The sequence below is a fragment of the Ipomoea nil genome, unplaced genomic scaffold, assembly GCF_001879475.1.
Source record: "Ipomoea nil cultivar Tokyo-kokei standard unplaced genomic scaffold, Asagao_1.1 scaffold0319, whole genome shotgun sequence".
Classification (NCBI taxonomy): domain Eukaryota; kingdom Viridiplantae; phylum Streptophyta; class Magnoliopsida; order Solanales; family Convolvulaceae; genus Ipomoea; species Ipomoea nil.
The window spans coordinates 552541-573283 of NW_017616747.1; the positions used below are offsets into that span (position 1 = coordinate 552541).

Sequence of the window (20743 nt, forward strand, 5' to 3'; positions counted from 1 at the left end):
TATTACTGATTAGTATTACATTTGAGCATATAAGTACAATATTTGTAAGTATTACTAGTTTTTTACGCGCATTGCGCGATTGGGATAATGCCCAGTGCTTTTTTTATTTTATTTTAAATAAGTATTTTAAAGTATATTAAGACAGGATTATATTGAAATTGTTCATGCATAGATAATTGAAGGTTGAATTTGCGTATTTAAATAGGTAATTTTTCTCCCAAAGGTTGAGTCCCCAACCCCAAGGGCCCCCCACACTCCGACCCGACAGAGCATTGTGGGAAGTTGTAAATCACGGTGACTCAATGGTTCAGCAGACAGGGCCAAATGCTGATACGCACAAGGAATCTGCCCACTTTGGACATAATTCCTGCACTGCCGCCGCCGAGGTTCAAACCTTCGTCTCTTCTCCCAAATACTACCCACTAAACCATTGAGCTATGCCCGTGCGGGTTAAATAGGTAACTCTAAGTTTACAAATGCAATATAATATAGTCAAGATTGATTATAATTGTCAATAAAATAATTGTATAGGTATGGTTGAAACCAAATACGGGACATAAGGGAGAACAAATAAAAATTATGACATAAAATATTAAATATATACTAATATTGTTTGAGGAGATTCCGACATTAGGATTTGTGGTTAAGTTCTATTAAGACTTTAATATTAGAATTAGATTAATGGTGTAGTTATAATTCTATATTAGACTTTAATATTAGAATTAGACTAACGGTGAATTAACGGAAAAGTTAAATGGATAATCATATAATTAAAGATAAATAAGAAAATCTTAAAAGAAAAAATTAAAATATGAACAATATGAACCATCCATTTGATTTAATAATTTGGCGGTCATTTTTTCTACCCAATGTTAATAATTAAATAAATTCGTTGGTCAAATCCGCTAGTATAATCCGCTAACGCTAACCGCTAACTGCTGATTGTCAAACAAGGACATTGCGAGGTAGTTCCCACTTCAATTTGTTGTGTGATTTGAATACTCTCGTTGTCACAAAATCTCTCAAGTAGTTAATATGGTTGACTTTATTAATTATATTTTTTAAATTTTTTCATGGTATTAATAAAATACTTGGTAAATAAATATATAGCATTATTTTGTATTATAACTTTGATATTTAATTAGAAAAATAGTGCACAAAAAAGATAATAGATAATGTAGTGAATATAATCAATTGATGAATTTGAATGTAAAATTTTTTACATTTGAGAAAAATAAAGACAATATAACTAATGAAAATATTTCTTTTAATTAATTTATTGATAATTAATAAAAAAATTTTTTGAATAAAGGCATTGTGGACACATAATTCTAAATTAAAGAAATGCATATGTATTATTTTTTGTTGTAACTACTAAATTATTATTTATATATAATAATTTAATAAGAGTAAAATAGAGTACTAATTATGCCAACTTTGATTGGGATGGGGTTCGAACCTAAGACATCTTTTTTTATTGAAATCAATGAGTAAGTTAACTGTGAACTAACGGAAATTCTTAAAATTTTAACGGAATTAGTAACGGTGTGTGGGTATTTTAAGAAATTTTAGTGTAAAATTTAAATCTGATCAATCTTTTAATTAATCTGAGCCATTCATTTGATTAAAATATGTGACCGCCATTTTTTCTATCCATTATAGGCCTAACTCTCTCTTGGGCTCTTATTAGTATAGTAGATATAGTAGATAGAATAGTAGATATTTTCATCTTGACCCGACCAGACACGAATTATTTCATTCTTCCAAAATGTTGAACCCCAATCTTAAGGGCCCCTCACACCCCGGCCCCCGATAGAGCATTTGGGAGGATGTAAATCATGGTTGCTCAACTGAACATGAACCACAGAGACTAGACCGATGCTCATTACGCACAAGGAGTCCCCTCACTTTGAGGTTGTTCCCATAGTTAGACGATCTCACACAAGTTTGCGCTAGAGTAATTAATGCTGGAAATATGCTTCCTTTTCATCCCTAGAGGGCGTGTTTTGTTTTCATATTAATTGGTAAAATAGAAAAATTTACTGCTCGAGAAGCACTTAAAAAGCATACTGGGCACTGGGCACTAGCTCATCGCCATCGGAATTCATTGGAAGTTCGCATTAACAATGGAGGAGACTTGTTTAAGGATCAAATTGATTTTCGGTGGAGGCATTCTCAGCGATTCTCAGAAATCAGAGGGTTTGAAGAAAACCTGGCTCCTCCTAAAACCCCAGCACCATAGAACCATCTCAGACCTCTGCTCCCATATCCTTCAGCTCTTCCATCTCCATGAATCTTGCCCCGATGGCCTCCTGTTCTACGTATGCAATCTACCTTCCTCTTGTGTGTGTTGCAATGGGTTTATGAGGATTTGTATCAAGTACTAGAGATTTATACTGTTTGATGCTATTTGGAAAATCTAGGCAGTAGGTTGAGTTTGAACCTGATATTATATATTCTTCGTGGGTGTTTTTGTTGCTTTGATTTACGTGAATATTTCACCTTTTTCTTACATAAGTTGTGGCAAATGACTAAACAAGTAGAGAGAAGACTATGGGACTTGGTGGAATCAACTGAAAAATCAAATGTTTTCTGTAGTTGGGGAGTTTTTGTTTGGTTTTGTTGATTCTGATGTAATATTTGCTATGGGTTATAATGTTATGCAGATGGATGAGTTTGTCTTGCCCCCATTTGAGTCCACTAGTATTCTGAAAAATAAAGATGTTATCAGGTTAGTTTAGCTTCTGGAATTTTTTCGGTCTGATTTGTTACTAATTTGAATGGAAATATGTGAGTTTCTAATGCGGTATATATAATGTGGTAGTGTGAAGAGAAAACTAGTCACACCAACCATTGAATGCTATGATGTACCTGTAAATGTTGGACCTTTGCTTCTGGCAAATGAGGAATTTAACAAGGAAACTGGAGGTTATGAGAGTGAGGAACCAGAAGATGATGGTAAAATCCAGGTCCATGATACTTCTCCTCTTAAGGATAAGTTGGGTGGAGATGGTGTCTCCAAGAAAAGGAAGGCATCAGAAAAACTCCATAGCTCAAAGTATGAACTAAATTCATAGTATTATATATGGGTCTCTTTTTTCTTTCTTCTCAAGTTGCGTGGTTGAAGTATGGTGGGAGTTACAACTTTGAATGATCTCATGGATGATTTGCTTGATCTTTGTTGACCACAGGAAGAAGAAAAAGTGTTCAGAAGTTGAGGAGCCTGATATTGATGTTCAGGTTGAGCATGCCAAGAAACACCAACTAGTTGTGACAGGGAAGAAGAGTAAGCACAAGAAGCAGAAAATATCTGACTCAAAGGAGAAGGATAATGTCAAAATGAGTGACGATAATGTTACTACACCTGTCGCAAACAAGTATGTGTTACTAAGCTTGACCATTCCCATTCTTGAATTGATTGTAAGACCGCTCTAAAAGAGGTTTGTCATAGATGAGATTGAAGCTTGAGCTCTTACTATATGATTATCTCTTGTTAATTCCATGGCCATGCTTACCTCCTTTTATTTCAATGATTTTACTTCCTGCTTTTGTATTTGATCAGCATTTTTAAAGAATAATCTGAATATATCTGTGTATGAGAGCATTACTAATTACCTCTTGTTTGTTTACCTAGTAATGATAAGCTCCAAGAGACTGAAAAGGACAATGTTGATGCAACACCGAAGTTAGAGGAAACTCCAAAGGTCTGTAGTAATACCTGTTCCTGCAGTTATTCTGGGTATTGCTTTTCCAAATTTGGCATAAAATTGCCAGCAGAAAAACTGTTGCAGCTGTTTCTAAATCCATGGCAACATGATGTCATGATGTTATACATTACTAAATTTGCAATGAACTAGTTAATGTTTTGTTGTTTCAGAGCTTGTATAAGTATGGGAATGTGAGTTTTCAAATGAAGTTCTTGGGGACATTTAAAATGACTTAATGCTCATATTTTAATTTGGTTTATGATTATATTCTGAAGTATACTTGTTGGATGACAAAGCTCTTATACTTGTCATCATTTTACCCCCTTTTTTGACATTTTTTCTTTTTGGGGGAAATCCTAAGCTCTCCAAAATCATTGCACTTGGGGTTAAATTTATTGCCATTGAAAGAAGACTGGGAGGTGGGACACATTGTTTTTAAGGCGAAGTTTCAAGGCGAGGTGCCATCGACCACCTAGTTGCCTAGGCGATGAAGCGGCCGCCTAGGCAACAACTAGGCGATGAATATAAATATCATATATCAATTCATAATTTAGCATTTTAGCGTATAAACATATTCTCAAATGTCAAATCTCAACAATAACTCAATAAGTACTAAATTATGCAATAATTTAGCATTTCCAGCATGGGTTTTTAGATTTAGCCTTCCTTTTAGGATCCGTTGATGGATCATAATTGGGGTTATTTTCATTCTCAGCTATTACTTGTCATAAAACAAGTAAACAACCACTAAGGCGAGGCTGGGAGGGCGTGAGCAGCGTCTCAGGCTCTCAGCTACTTATTAGTAGGGTTTTTTTTTTTAAGTCGAGGCGAGCTCGTTAGGCCACCGGTCTCCACCGACCGGACGCCTAGGCGACGCTTTAACAACAATGGTGGGACATATTGCCAAAACCTCCAAGCATAAATGAGGAATGGATAAACCCACCACTGTATAAGGAATGAGCGTGTGTAAAGACAAAATGAATGCATGATGTAGTGATGTACACAGGTACTGTCCAGGCACTGTGCAAGAAACTACTAACAATGAACGTAGGGAGAGGGTATACCTGTCCATATGATGCAGCATTGCAGTATCAAAATAGTGAAATACAACATCCAATGTTGTTCCATCTTATATTACGTTTTTCAATTTTATGCACCAACATCTTTGTATATGAATTCACTTTGATCTCAATTTTACATTGCTATATTTGCTTGACATTTTTATGATCAGCTAAAGTGCTTGCTTTATTTGGCAGCGCCGTAGTAGGAGTGCTAGAAGAAAATCTGCAAAGAGGCAATGGTTGCGGGAAATGGCTAAAATTCAGAAGACTAGTACTGATTCTCAATCAGAGGCACTTGTAAGTAATATAATAAGCAGATTAATATGAATTTACTGATAAAAGGATGGAATAATATAATGTGTAGAGAAGCAAGCTGTGGTGATTATAGTTCACTTATACTGGCAACTCATATTCTCAATTTTGCAGAGAAATTGGAAAGAGATGCAATCTAAATCTGGAAGAGAAGAGGCAGCTGGCCAACCAAATGGACACGTAAGTAATCCCAATAAGCATAAAGCTTCTATTTCTATGGCATAGACACTTTTAATTACTCGTATCCTGAATTTTCAGATGACAAATGCTGATTCTCGATCAGAGGCACTTGTAAGTAGTATAAAATAGTATGCAGAGATGCGCCTTGTTTTGCCATTATATTTGATTTCTGTTGAAAAATCATATTGTCTTTTTCTGCAGAGAAATTGGAAAGAGATGCAATCTAAAGCTGGAAGAGAAGCGGCAGCTGCCCAACCAAATGGACATGTGAGTAATAATCTAAATAAGCATAAAACTTCTGCTTCTTTGGTATAATTACCATTAATTACTTGTATCCTGAATTTTCAGAAAACAAATGCTGATTCTCGATCTGAGGCAATTGTAAGTGATATTAAATAATATGCAGAGATGTCACCTGTTGCCATTATATTTGATTTCTATTGGAAAACTCATTTTCTCAATTTTGCAGAGAAATTGGAAAGAGATGCAATCTAAAGCTGGTAGAGAGGAGACAGCTTGTCAATCAAACAGACATGTGAGTAAATGACATATGCATAAAGCTTATGTTCTATAGGCACCATTAAATATTGGTATCCTGCATTTTTAGAAGAGAAATGCTGATTCTCAATGAGAGGCACTTGAAAGTAATATAATATGCACAAAGAAACTATTATTTGACATTGTATTTGATTTCTATTGGCACTATATTCTCAAGTTTTCAGAGAAATTGGAAAGAGACACATTCTAAACCTGGAGAGGCATTTGGCCAATCAAACAGACGAGTGAATAAATTAAATATGCATAAAGCTGCCCCAAAAGAGGTGGCCGAGTGGGTGTTATATGATTCTTGTACCTAAAGGTCACAAGTTTGTTTCTTGCCAGCACCCTCTCGGTTGAGCCTATCTCACAAGGTCTTCCTAGTGAGGTTTACCTCTCCTGTGTGGTTTGCGGGCTGTTACACAAGAGTGTGGTTTACTCAGTGAGTCAGTGCACATCGTTGGGTAGTGGTTGTGGGTTTCCTTTGTCACACCCCCCCCACCCCCCCCCCCCCCCCCCCAAAAAAAAAAAAAGAAAAAAAAAAGCATAAAGCTTCTGCTTTTGTAGTATGCAAACCACTAATTTCTTTATCCTTAATTTGCAGCAGAATTGGAAGAGGGGACAAGCTAGTGGAAGCGTTGAAGAAGGTGATAATCAACCAAATGGATGTGTGAGTTACTGAGTTACAAAATATTCATAGTTTCCATTTGTCACATTGTGACTCTCAAGTCTTTAAGAACTCATATACTGAATGTGAAGCAAAACTGGAAGCAGGGGCAAGCTAGAGTGAAGAGTGGACATGGTGTAAGTCCGCAAAAAGGACATGTGAGTTACTAATTATGCATACAATTTTATTCATGTTGCATACTCTGCACTATCCAGTTTTTCACACTTATTTCCTGAATGCACAGAAAAATTGGAAGCAGGGACAAGCTAGGGCGAAGAGTGGAGAGGGTGTTAGTCTAGGACATGTGAGTTACTAAATGTGCATACAGTTTCTGTTTCTGTCGAATACTCTGGTCCTTGTTGACTTATATCCTAAATGTGCATCAATATTGGAAGCAGGGACAAAGTACATCTGACAGAAGGGAGGCCTCTGATCAACTGAGGGGACTTGTGAGTAATCAAATACAGAGTACATGTAAATCTTTTTGTTCTGTCACATATTCATGTCTAATCAAAACATCTTTGCAGCGAAATTGGAATGAATTGCTTGCCAATGATATGGTTAAAGATGCAGAGAAACACACACAATCAGATACTAACAACAATTCCTGTGATGATCCAAATCAAAATGGTGATAGTGAAGATGAAACTGAAGTTGTTCCTGTTGAAATAAGGCCAGGACATATCCGATTTGAGCCACTGGGGAAAGGTCTTTCACGTTCATATCTTGGTGTTGTTTCCATACTTCTCTTAGACAAATTGTTTGCTTTACAAAGCTGTATGCTGACTACATAGTTGAACTTTATTCAATTGGATGAGTGATTTGTAGTCCAATTATTTGATGCTTGGAGTAATAAGACTTGGAACTCTTTTTATTTTATTTTATTTTATTTTTTTGCCTCATTTTCATTTTCTCCTGCATAGCCACTCAACTCTCATTACATAAAAGGATTTAAAAAAGGTTCTTTAAATCCCCAGTTAATGGTTTCATTAGTAGTTTATGTTCGAACTTAAGATTTTGTATAGCTATCTGCACTTTTCTGAATCCAATTTTCCCTGCCTTTTTCTGAATTATGATTTATGACCTGATTGCTTGAAAACTATTGCATGGTGTATTATAGTAATACTAATAGTTGAAATATTTTTTCTGTGCTGCAGAACGAACTGTGGAACAGAATCAATTAAACATGGTATGTTGATTCCATTTTTTATCAAGATGCTCATCTCATTCGTGAGTAAATTTTTTGTTGTTTCAATGTTTTCCATCTGAGAGTTCTGTTTCTCACTTAGTGGAAACCTGAAGTGAGACAACTGTCTCTAGTAATTGAACTGCTTTAAGTTGCATAGTTTCTTTAAGTTAATTTTCTTAGGCACTGCTATACTACTCAGAGTTTCATTTTATTAGTTATTAGAGTGTTGAACCATTGGTCTTCTTGTTAAGTTTCATAATGATGAATTTGTGAGTTCTGCTTTCAGGAAAATTTCAGGTGGAATGGGATCACTAGCAAGAAAAAGGGTCAGAAATGGGGTACAGAGAAATTTTCATGTTCACCAAGAAATGAACTTAATGGTTCAAACATAGAACAATCTGGAATGCCAAATGATGAAAAAACAACACATTCTAATGAACCATTTGACTTTACCAAATCTCCGTTCCTCTCTGGCTATCCCAAGGTTAGTTTGTTTATTTCACTGACACATTTCTGCTTTCAGTAGATCACTGGAATGGATATTTGCTTTCTTTTTGTGACTTTTGTATATATAATGCAATTTATGATAAGAAACGTCTACGGCTATGAACCTATGACTCGTTGCTTCATGGCCTTCATAGATTTTATTTCGCATGTTTATGTCGAATTTTCTTCTCTTTTTGGTAGGAAGGTGATGTGATTGCATATAGGTTGCTTGAACTATCATCCACCTGGACCCCTGAGCTCTCCTGCTATCAGGTATTTTCCATCTCTATTAGGGTTGGTAATTTTGGTCATGCATAGGATCATGGCAACAAAGTACTGATGTTCCCTTTTGTTGAAGGTTGGGAAAGTATCATCATATGATTCTCAATCAGGTAGAGTTTCATTGACGCCAGTCCCTGAGTTTCCAATTTCTAGTAAAAAGTCAGATGGGGATGAATCTCCAAATCAACCCAATGATTCTCTTTATAAACAGGATGGATCATTGGAGGTAAATTAACATCCCTTCTCCCACCCTTCTTCCCAAAATCCTGTGGATGACATGATATCTTCAGTCTTCTAACCTGAGCCTAGTTGCAGCCACTTAAAATTTGAAACTATAACTTGCATGCAGATAGATTTTTCGTCACTTGTTGAAGTTCGTATTCTAGAACATAAAACAAGAGTTCCTGGTAGCTCAAGTGAATGTGCGGTTGGTGAGTTGACTGGCACTAATGATATGCAAATAACTGCTTCCATTCCTGGTACTTAGTTTTGTTGTTCTGAAATGAGCATTTCAGCTGGACATTGCTCTTTTTTCCTTGTGTCTTCACGGCATTGTTTAATGTTTGCAGAAAACAGAGATTTAATCCACGGCAATGAACAAAGGCATTCTTCCAACCAAGGTAGTACTATGTTTCCCATTTAATCATATTTATTTATAAAGATGTGAGACTTGGCTCGGCTTGTGGCCACTCTAACATTACCCTTGATTATCCGTAGAAAATGGAGTAAACCTGTGGGAGCAATTCAGCGAAACTCTAAATGCAAAAAAGGAACAGCTTTCCAAGGAAAGTAATTGGGATAAGGGGGGAAGTTCAGGCAAGAGTTGGTCATATAAAGCACTGAGAGGCAGTGCATTAGGCCCGACAATGGCTTTTCTAAGATCGAAAAATCAGTTGTGAATAGAAACATTTACATGTATGGAACTCATTTCTCCATCGCATGACCAATATTCCTGCTGTTTTTACCCCGATGGAGATGTCCAGCGTTGTGAGTTTTCCAACTAAACTATTAGAATTTTCACTATATCAGGCAGGAAGAATTTTCACTCGGGAAGACAAGCTAGCAAGCTAGCGAACATTGTTTGTGTAAGCAATGTTGTTTCATGATAATGAGTTTGCCAATTACTAGTGTGTTTCAAACCATTTGGGTTCAGTGGTATTTGAACGGTTGCATGTTACCGTAATATATAGGGTAAATGTGAATAATAATAATCACTTCGCCCCAACCCCCATCCATGGCCATGGGTTGTGTGAAAATTAGTGTTGTAAAAATCGGCCGAGGCGCTTGGTGTCCCTAGGCTGATGTGATTTCTGCCCTAGGCGGCTTTTAGTTAGTTGGCTTACTAATCGGCTGACTAGACGCTCTAGGCGCCGAGTTGGGTGCCTAACTCTGCCTAGTTGGCGTCCAACTAGGCTGAGTTGGGACCCAACTCAGCCGTGTAGTATTTTTTGCCTGCTCGGTTGCTCCTCTTCTATATTCTTTTAGTCATGTACTCAACTAACCATCTAACATGTGTAGTTGAGTAGTTTGTGAGATTATAATAGTCTCGCAATTTACAGTCCTGAGTGGGAAAAGTGGAGACGATATACTCGAATTATTCGACTGTTTAGGAGGCGCCCCCGGGTGCCGGACTAGCGCCTTCTGCAACATTGGTGAAAATGGTAGTTGTGCAGGGCATGATATTTGATAAACATGGGGGTAGGATGATTTTTCTGGTGGTTTCTTTAAGAAAGAAAAGTTTGGCACCCAGAAAAAGGAATAAGTTTGTGTGCTATATTGAAGCAAAGATTGAAAAGAGAAAGTGAGTATGGATGGTATCGTCAAGATCACTTGCCTTGTGTGCTTTACTAAGGTCTGATTCTTTGCTTCCTCATGGCCGGCCACCTATTAGTATTATTACTATGGTATGGACTTGTAGTTTAACAATCCTTCTTCATTGTGACTACTACTGAAAGGAAACTTGTTTACTTTCAGTCCTCCCTCCATTCACTTCCCATTATCTCTCTATTCCCAGTTCTCAGTTCCAAGTATGCAGCGGCAGTATGATACCAACCCCCATTTTCTTCCCCCACTTGACCATGAAACCCCACAGCCACCACGGGGACCACCGGTCTACATTCAACCCCGGTCGAGGATTCCAAGACAACACCAAATGCATCAGCCTCAGGGTGCGCCTGACTATTGGGGTCAGGTTCCCGAGTCGCCACATAAGGCTCCGGTTCCTGAGTCGCCGCTACCTTTTCTTCCTCAGCATCATCATCCATCATCAAACCCGGAAGATAGGCGGCACCACACTTATGGTTTCCCTCTGGAAGAACAACGGTCCAAGAGGAAGCTCCCTCTACCACCCAGTTATGGTTCTCACGTCCCGGGGTCTCCTCCACCGCGTTGGGGTGGTGCCTCGTCCCATCCTTCAACAGGAGGGCGTAGAACCACGCCATTTGCATGCTTTGCCTGCTCCTTGTTGATTGTTGTAGGCCTGGTAATCCTTATAATTTACCTAGTCTACCGGTCACGAAACCCAGTGTTTGATATATCAAATGCCAATCTAAATGCCATCTATCTTGACATGGGATATCTCCTCACAGCTGATCTTACTCTACTTGCAAACTTCACTAACCCCAACGATAAAGGGAGTGTAGATTTCAAGTCCGTAATGTTGAGTCTTTATCATGATGGAACGCCCATAGCATCCACCAATATTGATCCTTTCCCTCTCATGAATGGTGAGTACAGGTTTGAAGATGTTCATCTAGTCACAACTCAGGTTGCGTTTTCGTCGAATCAAAGCCACCTGCTAAGCAAGCAAATGGAGAGCGGAAATGTGTGGTTTCAGGTGAAGGGTGTATTTAGAACAAGGTCTAATGGTCTTTTCAAGTATTCGTATTGGCTCTATGGTTATTGCACCATTGTTCTTACTTATCCTCCGCCAGGTGTCTTGGTTGCCAAAAAATGCACAACAAAGCATTAAACAAACACAAATTTTATCTTTCCATGCATGCTTAATTTTGTATTTCATATTAAGGTTGGGGTGGGGGGTTTACTCCAATCATATTTGTACAAGCTTCTATAGGTGTTGTTTACGTTACTCTCCCTTCAAATGCAAATTTGGACTTATTTTCATCACCTTTGATGTACCAAAAAAAGTTCATGGTTGGTTCTTTTTATTATCGTTTATTTGCCTGAGTTTCTTCTGCCCATTTTAGCTCTTAACAACTAATGACAAATTATTGTATGAACCACGGTCCAAAACGACGTTGAATTTTATGAGTTAGAATAATGTACTTTATGTGTTAGAATAATACGAAGTATAAATTATGTGTTAAAATAATGTATTTTATGTGTTAAAATAATAAAACTTCTTGGGTAAGATAAAATGTACTTTAATTTAGAATAATGTACATTATAAGTTACGGAGTATAAAAATTTATGTTGGAATGGGTTACATGAAAAAAAAAAAAAAAAAGGTACCACAAAACGACGTCGTTTTTGGACCGTGGTCCACACAAGCAAATTATATCGTGCACCAGGGTGCACAATGCATTGTGCACCTAAGAGTTTATATGTGTATTATGTGTATTACAGGGTGCACAATGCATTGTGCACCTAAGAGTTTATATGTGTATTATGTGTATTACATTGAGAGTTTATGTATATTACGTTAAGAGTTTATGTATATTATGTTAAGATTTCATGTGTATTATGCAAGTTTATATGTATTATGTTAAGAATTTATGTAATTATGTATTATGTTAAAATTATGTGTATTATGTTAATAGTTTATATGTATTCTACTATACAATTATGTACATACAAAACAGGGGATTATTGTGCACCATGGTGCACAATATAACAATTGGTCCATACAAGACCCAACCCACGCAATAACTATTGACAACTGATCAGCTTCAGAAAACGAAGCACAATTTACAAATGCAAATAGTAAAAAAAATAAAAAATAATGGAGATGATGTATTATTAACATAACAAATAGACTTACAAACTGAAATTGTACATCATTTGTAAACAAGTAGAAGATCCAGTTTCAGGAAGAGAAAAGCTCTTACAAAACTTACGCTGCCAGGGTCAGGGGGCCAGGCAGCAGCAGAAGCACAAGATCACAACTCGGAATGAAAGGGCATCTCGTGAATCGTGATGACGTTATTTACAAGAGCTCCAAGAAACAATGTGTTGGGCAAAGAGTTTAGGCGTTCTAAGCAATCCACGCAAAGTGCCATGGGGCATCTGTGTTAGGCAACAAATCATCCACACCACAGTGCTGTCGCTTATGACCTCCTTAATTGGTCACAAGTGAAAAACGGATGCTTGAGTGCATTTCGAGCTGTCATCCTTATAGACGGGTCATATCTAAGTAGTCCTTGCAGGAGGTCGATAAGATCACCTGCTGAGTGATCAACATGCTGCATCACCAAGTTCTGCAAACAAAACGCAAAGCAAGTTTCATCTCACAAAATAGTGGAACAACGAAAGTTAACACATCACTAAACCATGCTATAATCTACCTGAAGACGAGGTAATTTCATGACAGACTTAATGCTATTCCTTGATGTTGCACCTTCTGGCCAGTCAAGTCTACCCCTTTTCACATATTTCTCAGCATGTCGACTAAACCAATAAACACAAGCCTATTAACAACGAGCATGATAATGGACAACGATGTTAATCGTTATGAACGAATGGGTACTCACTCAGCTCTTTTCAAAATGTGCAGTGGCAAAGGACCCAAAACTCTCTCCATCATGGCAAGGTGCTCTAAGTTTTCATGTGTTTGGAACAAAGCTTCACCCTGCAATACCAACATATGCATGCGGTTTTGATTTACTTCCATGAAATATTTGAGCAGTGTTGTTCGTCCAATAAAAAAAAATGAATATTCTTAATATACCGAGCACAGTTCTACCAATATACATCCAACACTCCACATATCACATGGGTAGCTCCATCCAAGACCTAAATAGAGATCGGCACTTTAGTTCACTTTTGAAGAAAATAGAGAAATAAAATACAAAACACATAGTTAAATGATGGAATGGAAACTCTTAAAGAAGAGAGAGGAAGAACAAGACTATCTACCCAGGATAACCTCAGGTGCACGGTAATGTCTAGTAGAGACAATATAGTTGTGATCTTGACGCTCATAAGCTGTGCTACCAAAATCAATCACTTTGATAGCACTTGATTTTGGTAACCTCTTATAGAATGATCCATCTCTTGGTGGCCATGGTGCAAACTGTAAATGCACAAGCAGAATTAACAAATTTCCTTAAACAAAATGTAGAGTAAATTATTAAGTGAAAGGGCCATTATTTTGAGAAGCCTAAAGAAGAGTTACAGTCAAATTGAAATAGCTGTTGAGAGAAAAATTATATTAATGTAAGCCTTTTGTATTCCAGATTGTAAGAAAAGGCCAAACTAGATTACATATTACTCTTTTCCTTCCCTTTCAATCTTTCATACTCTTCTTTTGTTTTTGGTTGTGGGGATGGGGGGTTGGGTTTGATTCAATCCTCAACTGTTAATGTCATGCACCTTGTAGTCAGGGACTCTTATGTAGTCTGGAGATACAAAGAGTATATTCTCAGGCTTCAAATCAGTGTGGATTAGACGCATATCATGCATGACTGGCAAAAAGAGAAAAAGAAACGCAAAATATCAGAAACCAGAAGAACTTCAAAGACAAGATGAATGCATTCAAACATGAAAAAACATAGCAGCATGCCAACAGAAAGACTGAAGCTTCAGTATTAAAAAATCAAAACAAGGGTAGACCTCAGAAGGTAAAATAAGAAGATAGTATTCAAATAGCTCCTATAGAAAGCAAGGCCATGAGGATGGCAAAGATAAAAGAAATGGCAGAATCTGACTACACACATGCTACACATTCCAACAGTTGTCTGGCAATCTCACGAACTAGGTCAACTGGAAATGAGCGATAATTGTTTTTCCGTAGAAAATCGAATAAACTTGGTCCAAGCTTCTCAAACACCTGTTAAGACCATTTAAATTCATTGACAAGCCTTAAGTCCCCATATAATTTGCAAAGCTGGGGAAATGAGGTTACCATGAATTAATAATATACTTACTAAACATATATGGTTACGGTAATCAAACCAGTTCCGTAATTGAACACAACTGCAAGGAATGAACTCTTTTAATCACACAACTTTGAATGAGAAGTGAACAGAACAATTAGTAATGATATGCACTTACCGACTGCCACTCCTGTCATATCTTCCAAGCAACTGAAGCACATCAACTTCTACCATTGCAGCCTCACGATACTTTTTAATGCTGCGGACAATTTTTATAGCAACCAACTCCTTCTGATCCCTATCCCAGCATTCCAGAACTTGACCAAAGGTACCTGTAGAACTAGAAGAGTATATTGAAGAGAAAATTCACAGGGAAAGAGACGTGTAGAAACATTACCAAAGTGGTTCAAGACTGACCTTCCCCAATCTTCCTAAGGATCTTATCTGCAAAAACAAATTTAGAAGCACAAATAAAGTAAGGACATTATGTAGACAGATTAAACCAATATTAACATGTCTTAATTCATATTCCTTGATTCCCAGGGAAATGGACATGCATAACTAAATTAAGGCAGTTGACACCAGAATGGAACATAGGATAAGTTTGAATAGAGTTGCAAATGAATAGAGCAGAAGAACTTTATAGTGCATGAAGACTGGAGGAGAACCAAACAAATCAAGGGTGATAAGTACAAAAGAGCTGAAAATGTCCTCCATAAATGGGGTAGATTGGGTACCAATTCTTTCCCTGTTTCAAACAAAATTAGGGGTAAATAAAGTCCAGGACGGACTATAGAGAACTTATTGGTTTATCTTGAAAACTTCATTTAGTTTACTTATGTATAAAGGCAAACTGAAAATAATTAGGCAAATAGAATTCTCATTAACTGAACAAAAAACAAAAACAATAATAAAAGAATATCTATTCATAATAAACTGAAATTCATTACTTCCTATAATTACATGCAAAAAGATAGCAAAAAAACTTTTCACCTATTTTATCTTCTTTGTTTTGATTATAACAATACAAGTTGATATCCTTCAAGTGATCCTTTCCCATTTGCAAATAGAGGTTAGAACATTGTTATGACGAAAAGCGTACATGCAACACAGAGCCATTCCTACTAACAGTTAAGCATAAGCTATCCAATTATACGTTATATATCAAAATGGGATTTTTCAATGTGGAAAAGGAATGTGATTACAGCGGGTAGTTAAATTTTCTCCCAGCTCAAATATGTAATGCCCATCTTTGTCATCATCTCGCCATGGGGGAGAGCCTTTTTGAGCCAGTCCCTTTACATATACATTATCATGATGAGAAAGTACTCTTCCATGTGCATAGCTTGACACAGTGCCAACCTCTTGCCCATAATATATCCCTGGCTGAGCCTACACACAGCCATTAATTCATATTCCTTCGGTATAAGACATGAAACAAAAATTTCTTCCCATACATTGCAGTTCAGGATATTTAAGAGAGAGAAACATTAACTTCGTATACAACAAAGGCACAACCTCACCAGGTAATTTTACACACAACAATAAATATGCTTGAAAATAAAATAAAGGAAAAAGAGATAGTGATGGGCATCCTTCTATCTTTTTGGTTTTTCCCTTTCTTTTATTTTCAACTATATTTATTGTTGTGTGTAAACTTACCAAAGATTTCATCATGGAAACAAATTTAAAGATACAAACAAGAGATGAAAGATCATTATCCTAAAAATACTTGTTTAGATGAGTAGTAGTTAGTCACAAGAAAATGCAGACAAGTGGTGCTTACAAAAGTTTTCTCCTAAAAATCATTTAAGAAATGCACTATGAACTTTCAGACTTAAAAGTACTATGTTTGAATGGCTCAATTCATGACAAGTCATGAACTTTTAAGTACATTCTTTGACCTATGAAGAAAATTCTATGCATAGATACATAGCTTTTAGCAACTGAACTTTAATTAAACCTTAAAATTTTATTTTGTTTCAAAACAGAAATTCAAGAATATAATATCAATAAACGTAATCAAATAAAATTCATCTCAGCTAGATATCAAAGTCATCCATTTTCCGGATGAAATTTTGAAATTAATAACTCTTTTTTGAATGTATATCGAGATTAGAGGTCATAACTTCACTATCTGTCAAGTTCCCCAAATTCAAGAATTTTCATGAAAACACAACTTTGTTCATCATCAAGACTAGGCTCAAAAAAAAATAATTATTCGAATAAGAAAAAAAAAATAATAATCTAGTGACAAAAACAATAATAAAAAAAAAAATTACCTTGGGAGTATGAGAAGGGTCCCAATCTAATCTGGCTCGTTTCTTAGGGCGACGATCCATGTAAGCCTGAGGATAGTCAGCCATGAGATCTGTTTCCATGGATTAATCATTCACAGAGATTAGATACAGAAAGCACGACATAGAGAGAGAAAAAGGAGAGAGAAACCCTAACCGTAGGTAAACGCTTCTCTTTGGAGAGCTGGAATCAGTTGAGATTGTCCAGTAAGGCGCAACGCAGCCGTTGGATTAAAACACATCTTTAATCTGCAGCGTTAATTGATGTAAGAACTGTTTGGTTAAATCATGGTTAGACGAGGTCAGGACACTAACCGTGATTGAGTTTATCATCTGGAAGTTATGTTTGTGATAATTATCTTTTCGCCCCAACATTTTGGAAGAATTGTCGGCGTCATCTCAAAGCTGCCACTATTGTGACAAAATGTGGAATCGCCCACCCTATGCGTCCCCAGTCCCCAGTCCCCACATCCTGACCTGACAGGAGATGACGTTGCCACTTTACATGAGAAAAAGAGGGAGAGAGATGCTTGAGATAATTGTAGTAAGTATTTCTATCTCTTGAGAGATCTAGAGATCACTTAACATGTATAGTCATCATGGATAACTCAATTGATACATGAGTGGGAGATTGGATCCAATGATGCAAGATTGAATTTTGGCTGTCGTAATGTAGGATTTGCACCTTTTTTTGCGGAGATGACTCATTGTAAGCACTAGGCATTAGTCTTCCCACATAAGAGATCACTGAGTTACCTTGATTTAACTTCTCCACAATCTTTGTAAAGTCGGAGTGTGGGGATCCAATTGTTATTGCATGGACCATGGTCCAAAACGCCACCGTTTAAGCTTAAAAATAAAATAAAATTCGCAGCTTTAGGACTTAACGACGTTAGTCGCGCGTTAGTCAATTTGTACATTCTTTCGCATGCAATTTCATTGTTTCTTTTTCTCTGCTCTGAGATTGTCATCAACCACAGATTTTCGTCTCTCCTCTGCGATTGCCATCTATGCGATTTCATTCCTATTCTTTGCGATTTTCTCTGCCATCAACCACAGTTCTTCGATTGCTTCTTCTCCATAATTGAATACGCATCTTGCATCATGGATAACATCAATGATACAAACAACAGAATTGATGCAATTGAATTAAATGATGATATTACAGGTTTTTTATATTGTTTATATGTGATTTAGGTTTGCTTTTTTATTTGTATTTTGATATATATATTGTGTGTGTGTGTGTGTGTTTTTTTTTTTATTTTTATTTTTTTTATTATTAATAATATTGTAGGAGATGTAAATGCTTTGATTGATGTTGAATCTCCCATTGATGTTGAATCAATTTCAGGTTTGTCTTTCACAATACTTTGATCTATTGTGTCTAAGGTTTGTTTAATTGGTTGGATAAGGGTACATTATTTTTGCACATACGGTACATTATTTTCGTGCATAATATACTACATTGTTGAACATGCTTAATGTATTTATTATGTATATTATTTATATGTTTAATGTAAATTATTTTCAGTTGATGGCACTTCAGGGGTGCAGCTGATGAGAGTTCACTAATTGGAGTTCATGCTAGTTCTTTAATGTTATGGATGAGAGTTCTTCTATTCCAGGTTTTGTTTTTTATTTTTTTATTTTTAAGTTTTTGATTATTATTTAATTATTATTAGTTGTGTTTTTAGTTATATTGATTGATGGAATAATTCTTTTTTTATTATTGTTTTTGGTGTTACAATAAAGTATTTGCATGTTCTGCTGTGAATACTGTGTTTCTGTTAGAGGTATATTATTTTAATTCACAGGGTACATTATTTTAATGCGTGATTTATGTGTACTTTCTTATGTGAATATTGTGTTTCTTATTGAGGTACATTATTTCTGTTCAGTAGGTACATTATTTTAATACATAGGGTACATTATTTTAACGTATCATTTCTGTGTGCATTCTGATTTGAAAGTTCTGTTTCTGATTAAGGTTCATTATTTTTGGTCATTAGGTACATTATTTTAATCCACATGGTACATTATTTTTATGTATGATTTGTCTGTACTTTATGTTGTGCATGAAGTTTATTCTTTTAGTGAATATCTTATTTCTTTGTAGAACATGGCTGGATTTACTCGGCACACCCCACCCCCCTCTACTTAGAAATTTGATCTTCACTAAACATAATATCAATGTCTCATGCTAGTAACTTGTTAGTTGTATTATTTTATGAAATTTACAGTTAATCAAAGGTTGTTGGGGATTACAGTTACGCCAATTGAAGAAGCATATAATTTATATAATGACTACGCTTTTAGATTGAGATTTAGTGTTAGGAAGGGCAAGTAGTACTATGTTCCTGATAGTCAAACTGTTAAAATGAAGAAATTCCGCTATGCAAATGCTGGTTTCAAAGACAACATAGATAAGTCTTCAAGGTCATATTCAAGGGTAGACATACGAACAGGGTGTACTGCGTTTTGTCAGTTTGATATGGCGTCTAATGGACAGTTGATTTTGACAAAACATGTAAAGGATCATAACCATGAGTTGTGTCCACCTTCTAAAAGCTATTTTATTCGGTCACACAGAACTGTTGGTGATACCCAATTGTCTTATTTAAAAGACTTGAAAAGGAGTGGGGTTGCATTGTCGGATGACATTCGATTTTTGAAACATCAGTCTCGAGGTTCACCTTTGGTTGGATTTACACCAAGGGATGCTTATAATAGCCTGCATACAGATTTGATAAAGAGATTAGATGACACCGATTCAAATTCACTATTTGAGATCTTTAGACAGAGGTAATCGAATGAACTTGACTTTTTCTTTGATTTTGAATTGGATGGTGATGCAAGGAGGATTTTGTGTTGTTTGGTGATTTGGTAGTACATGACACAACGTATCGTACTAATATGTACGAAATGATTTGTGGTCCCTTTGTTGGCATGAATCACCATTGTATGAACATAATGTTTGGGTTTTTATTGAACGAGAGGATCAAATCATTTGTTTGGTTGTTTAAAACATTCTTGCAAGCTATGGATGGTAAGTGTCCACAAACAATCATGATCGATCAATGTGCTGCTATGTCTGCTGCAATTTCTCAGGTTTTCCCGAGTGCAAGGCACATGCTTTGTATTTGGCATATTGGAGAGAATTCAAAGAAACATATCAAGGGTCTAAGGAGTCAAAAATGCTTTATGGAGTTATTTAATTTTCTATTGAAGTACACAGACACAGAAACTGAGTTTGAATTTTATTGGAATAGGTACGTATACTATTAAATTTATCACTTTCTATGTGTTTTGTCATTCTTGCATTATGACAGGGATTACTTTGTGCTTATAAAATCAACCACGTAATGTTTTGCTTTTGATGTTAAGTTGGAAATTGTAGTGTTTAGAAAATGTACTTTATGTGTGTTAATAATGTACCTTATGTATACCGAAAATGTATCTTTGCAGTAACAATTTGATATTGTTTTTTTCTTGTTTTCCAGTTGCATTTAGACCTTAGATCTTTTCCTTGTTCTCTATGTGTGTTTCCTTTGTAGCATGTAGTATTTTGTACTAATAAAATGAACTGTCATACAGTTTTACCTTTGATGTTAAGTTGGAAATTGTAGTGTTTAGAAAATGTATTTTATGTGTTTTGATAATGTACTTTATGTATACCGAAAATGTATCTTTTTTTTTTTTTATTTTGTTTTGGTAGGGACCGAAAATGTATCTCTGCAGTAACAATTTGATAATGTTTTTTCCTTGTTTTTCCAGTTGCATTTAGAACTTAGATCTTTTCATTGTTCTCTATGTGTGTTTCCTTTGTAGCATGTAGTATTTTGTACTAATAAAATGAACTGTCATACAGTTTTACCTTTTATGTTAAGTTGAAAATTGTAGTGTTTAGAAAATGTACTTAATGTGTTTTAATAATGTACCTTCGCAGTCACACTTAGGTTTGTTGTTTTCAGG

General features: G+C 36.0%; 3 protein-coding genes across 15 annotated transcripts; 2 read left to right on the forward strand and 1 right to left on the reverse strand.

The window, feature by feature from the left end:
• The first annotated feature begins 2013 nt into the window (after positions 1-2013).
• Positions 2014-9594, forward strand: LOC109171536 (coilin). Of its 10 annotated transcripts, none has more exons than XM_019320556.1 (23): positions 2015-2321; positions 2667-2731; positions 2825-3058; positions 3192-3377; positions 3635-3704; positions 4964-5065; positions 5195-5260; positions 5339-5371; positions 5462-5527; positions 5609-5641; positions 5730-5795; positions 6402-6467; positions 6557-6622; positions 6709-6768; positions 6860-6913; positions 6992-7172; positions 7622-7653; positions 7940-8137; positions 8341-8412; positions 8498-8647; positions 8771-8900; positions 8991-9041; positions 9139-9594. In XM_019320556.1, exons 1-23 carry the CDS (start codon positions 2127-2129, stop codon positions 9318-9320), a joined length of 2358 nt encoding a protein of 785 aa, XP_019176101.1. In that variant the 5' UTR covers positions 2015-2126; the 3' UTR covers positions 9321-9594. The 10 variants fall into 10 exon arrangements, with proteins under 10 accessions (XP_019176109.1, XP_019176111.1, XP_019176101.1 ...); XM_019320557.1 differs by having other exon boundaries at positions 6863-6913; XM_019320559.1 differs by having other exon boundaries at positions 6569-6622.
• A 520-nt stretch (positions 9595-10114) lies between these two features.
• Positions 10115-11591, forward strand: LOC109171542. The gene has a single exon (XM_019320581.1). The coding sequence runs from the start codon at positions 10451-10453 to the stop codon at positions 11390-11392; it is 942 nt and encodes a 313-aa protein (XP_019176126.1). The 5' UTR covers positions 10115-10450; the 3' UTR covers positions 11393-11591.
• A 756-nt stretch (positions 11592-12347) lies between these two features.
• On the reverse strand, positions 12348-16939 carry LOC109171541 (serine/threonine-protein kinase AFC2-like). 4 transcript variants are annotated; one of them, XM_019320577.1, is made up of 12 exons: positions 16757-16939; positions 15680-15866; positions 14892-14918; positions 14653-14806; positions 14526-14574; positions 14314-14428; positions 13972-14063; positions 13516-13672; positions 13328-13392; positions 13131-13228; positions 12945-13047; positions 12348-12857 (listed from the first exon to the last, which is right to left on the reverse strand). In XM_019320577.1, the coding sequence occupies exons 1-12, from the start codon at positions 16853-16855 to the stop codon at positions 12708-12710; spliced, it is 1296 nt and encodes a 431-aa protein (XP_019176122.1). In that variant the 5' UTR covers positions 16856-16939; the 3' UTR covers positions 12348-12707. The 4 variants fall into 4 exon arrangements, with proteins under 4 accessions (XP_019176122.1, XP_019176124.1, XP_019176123.1 ...); XM_019320579.1 differs by having other exon boundaries at positions 12365-12857; positions 13343-13392; XM_019320578.1 differs by having other exon boundaries at positions 12365-12857; positions 15680-15860; positions 16757-16922.
• Between the last annotated feature and the right edge of the window lie 3804 nt (positions 16940-20743).

Bases quoted from the DNA above. Each gene is read 5' to 3' on its own strand.
- LOC109171542 (XM_019320581.1), top strand. From the start codon at position 10,451: ATGCAGCGGCAGTATGATACCAACCCCCATTTTCTTCCCCCACTTGAC.
- LOC109171536 (XM_019320556.1), top strand. From the start codon at position 2,127: ATGGAGGAGACTTGTTTAAGGATCAAATTGATTTTCGGTGGAGGCATT. The intron at 3,705-4,963 runs GTCTGTAGTAAT...TTTATTTGGCAG, and splicing joins AGTTAGAGGAAACTCCAAAG to CGCCGTAGTAGGAGTGCTAG. The intron at 6,468-6,556 runs GTGAGTTACTGA...CTGAATGTGAAG, and splicing joins ATAATCAACCAAATGGATGT to CAAAACTGGAAGCAGGGGCA.
- LOC109171541 (XM_019320577.1), bottom strand. From the start codon at position 16,855: ATGGAAACAGATCTCATGGCTGACTATCCTCAGGCTTACATGGATCGT. The intron at 15,867-16,756 runs GTAATTTTTTTT...GGCTGTGTGTAG, and splicing joins ACCCTTCTCATACTCCCAAG to GCTCAGCCAGGGATATATTA. The intron at 14,064-14,313 runs GTGTGTAGTCAG...TCTTTTTGCCAG, and splicing joins ACTGTTGGAATGTGTAGCAT to TCATGCATGATATGCGTCTA.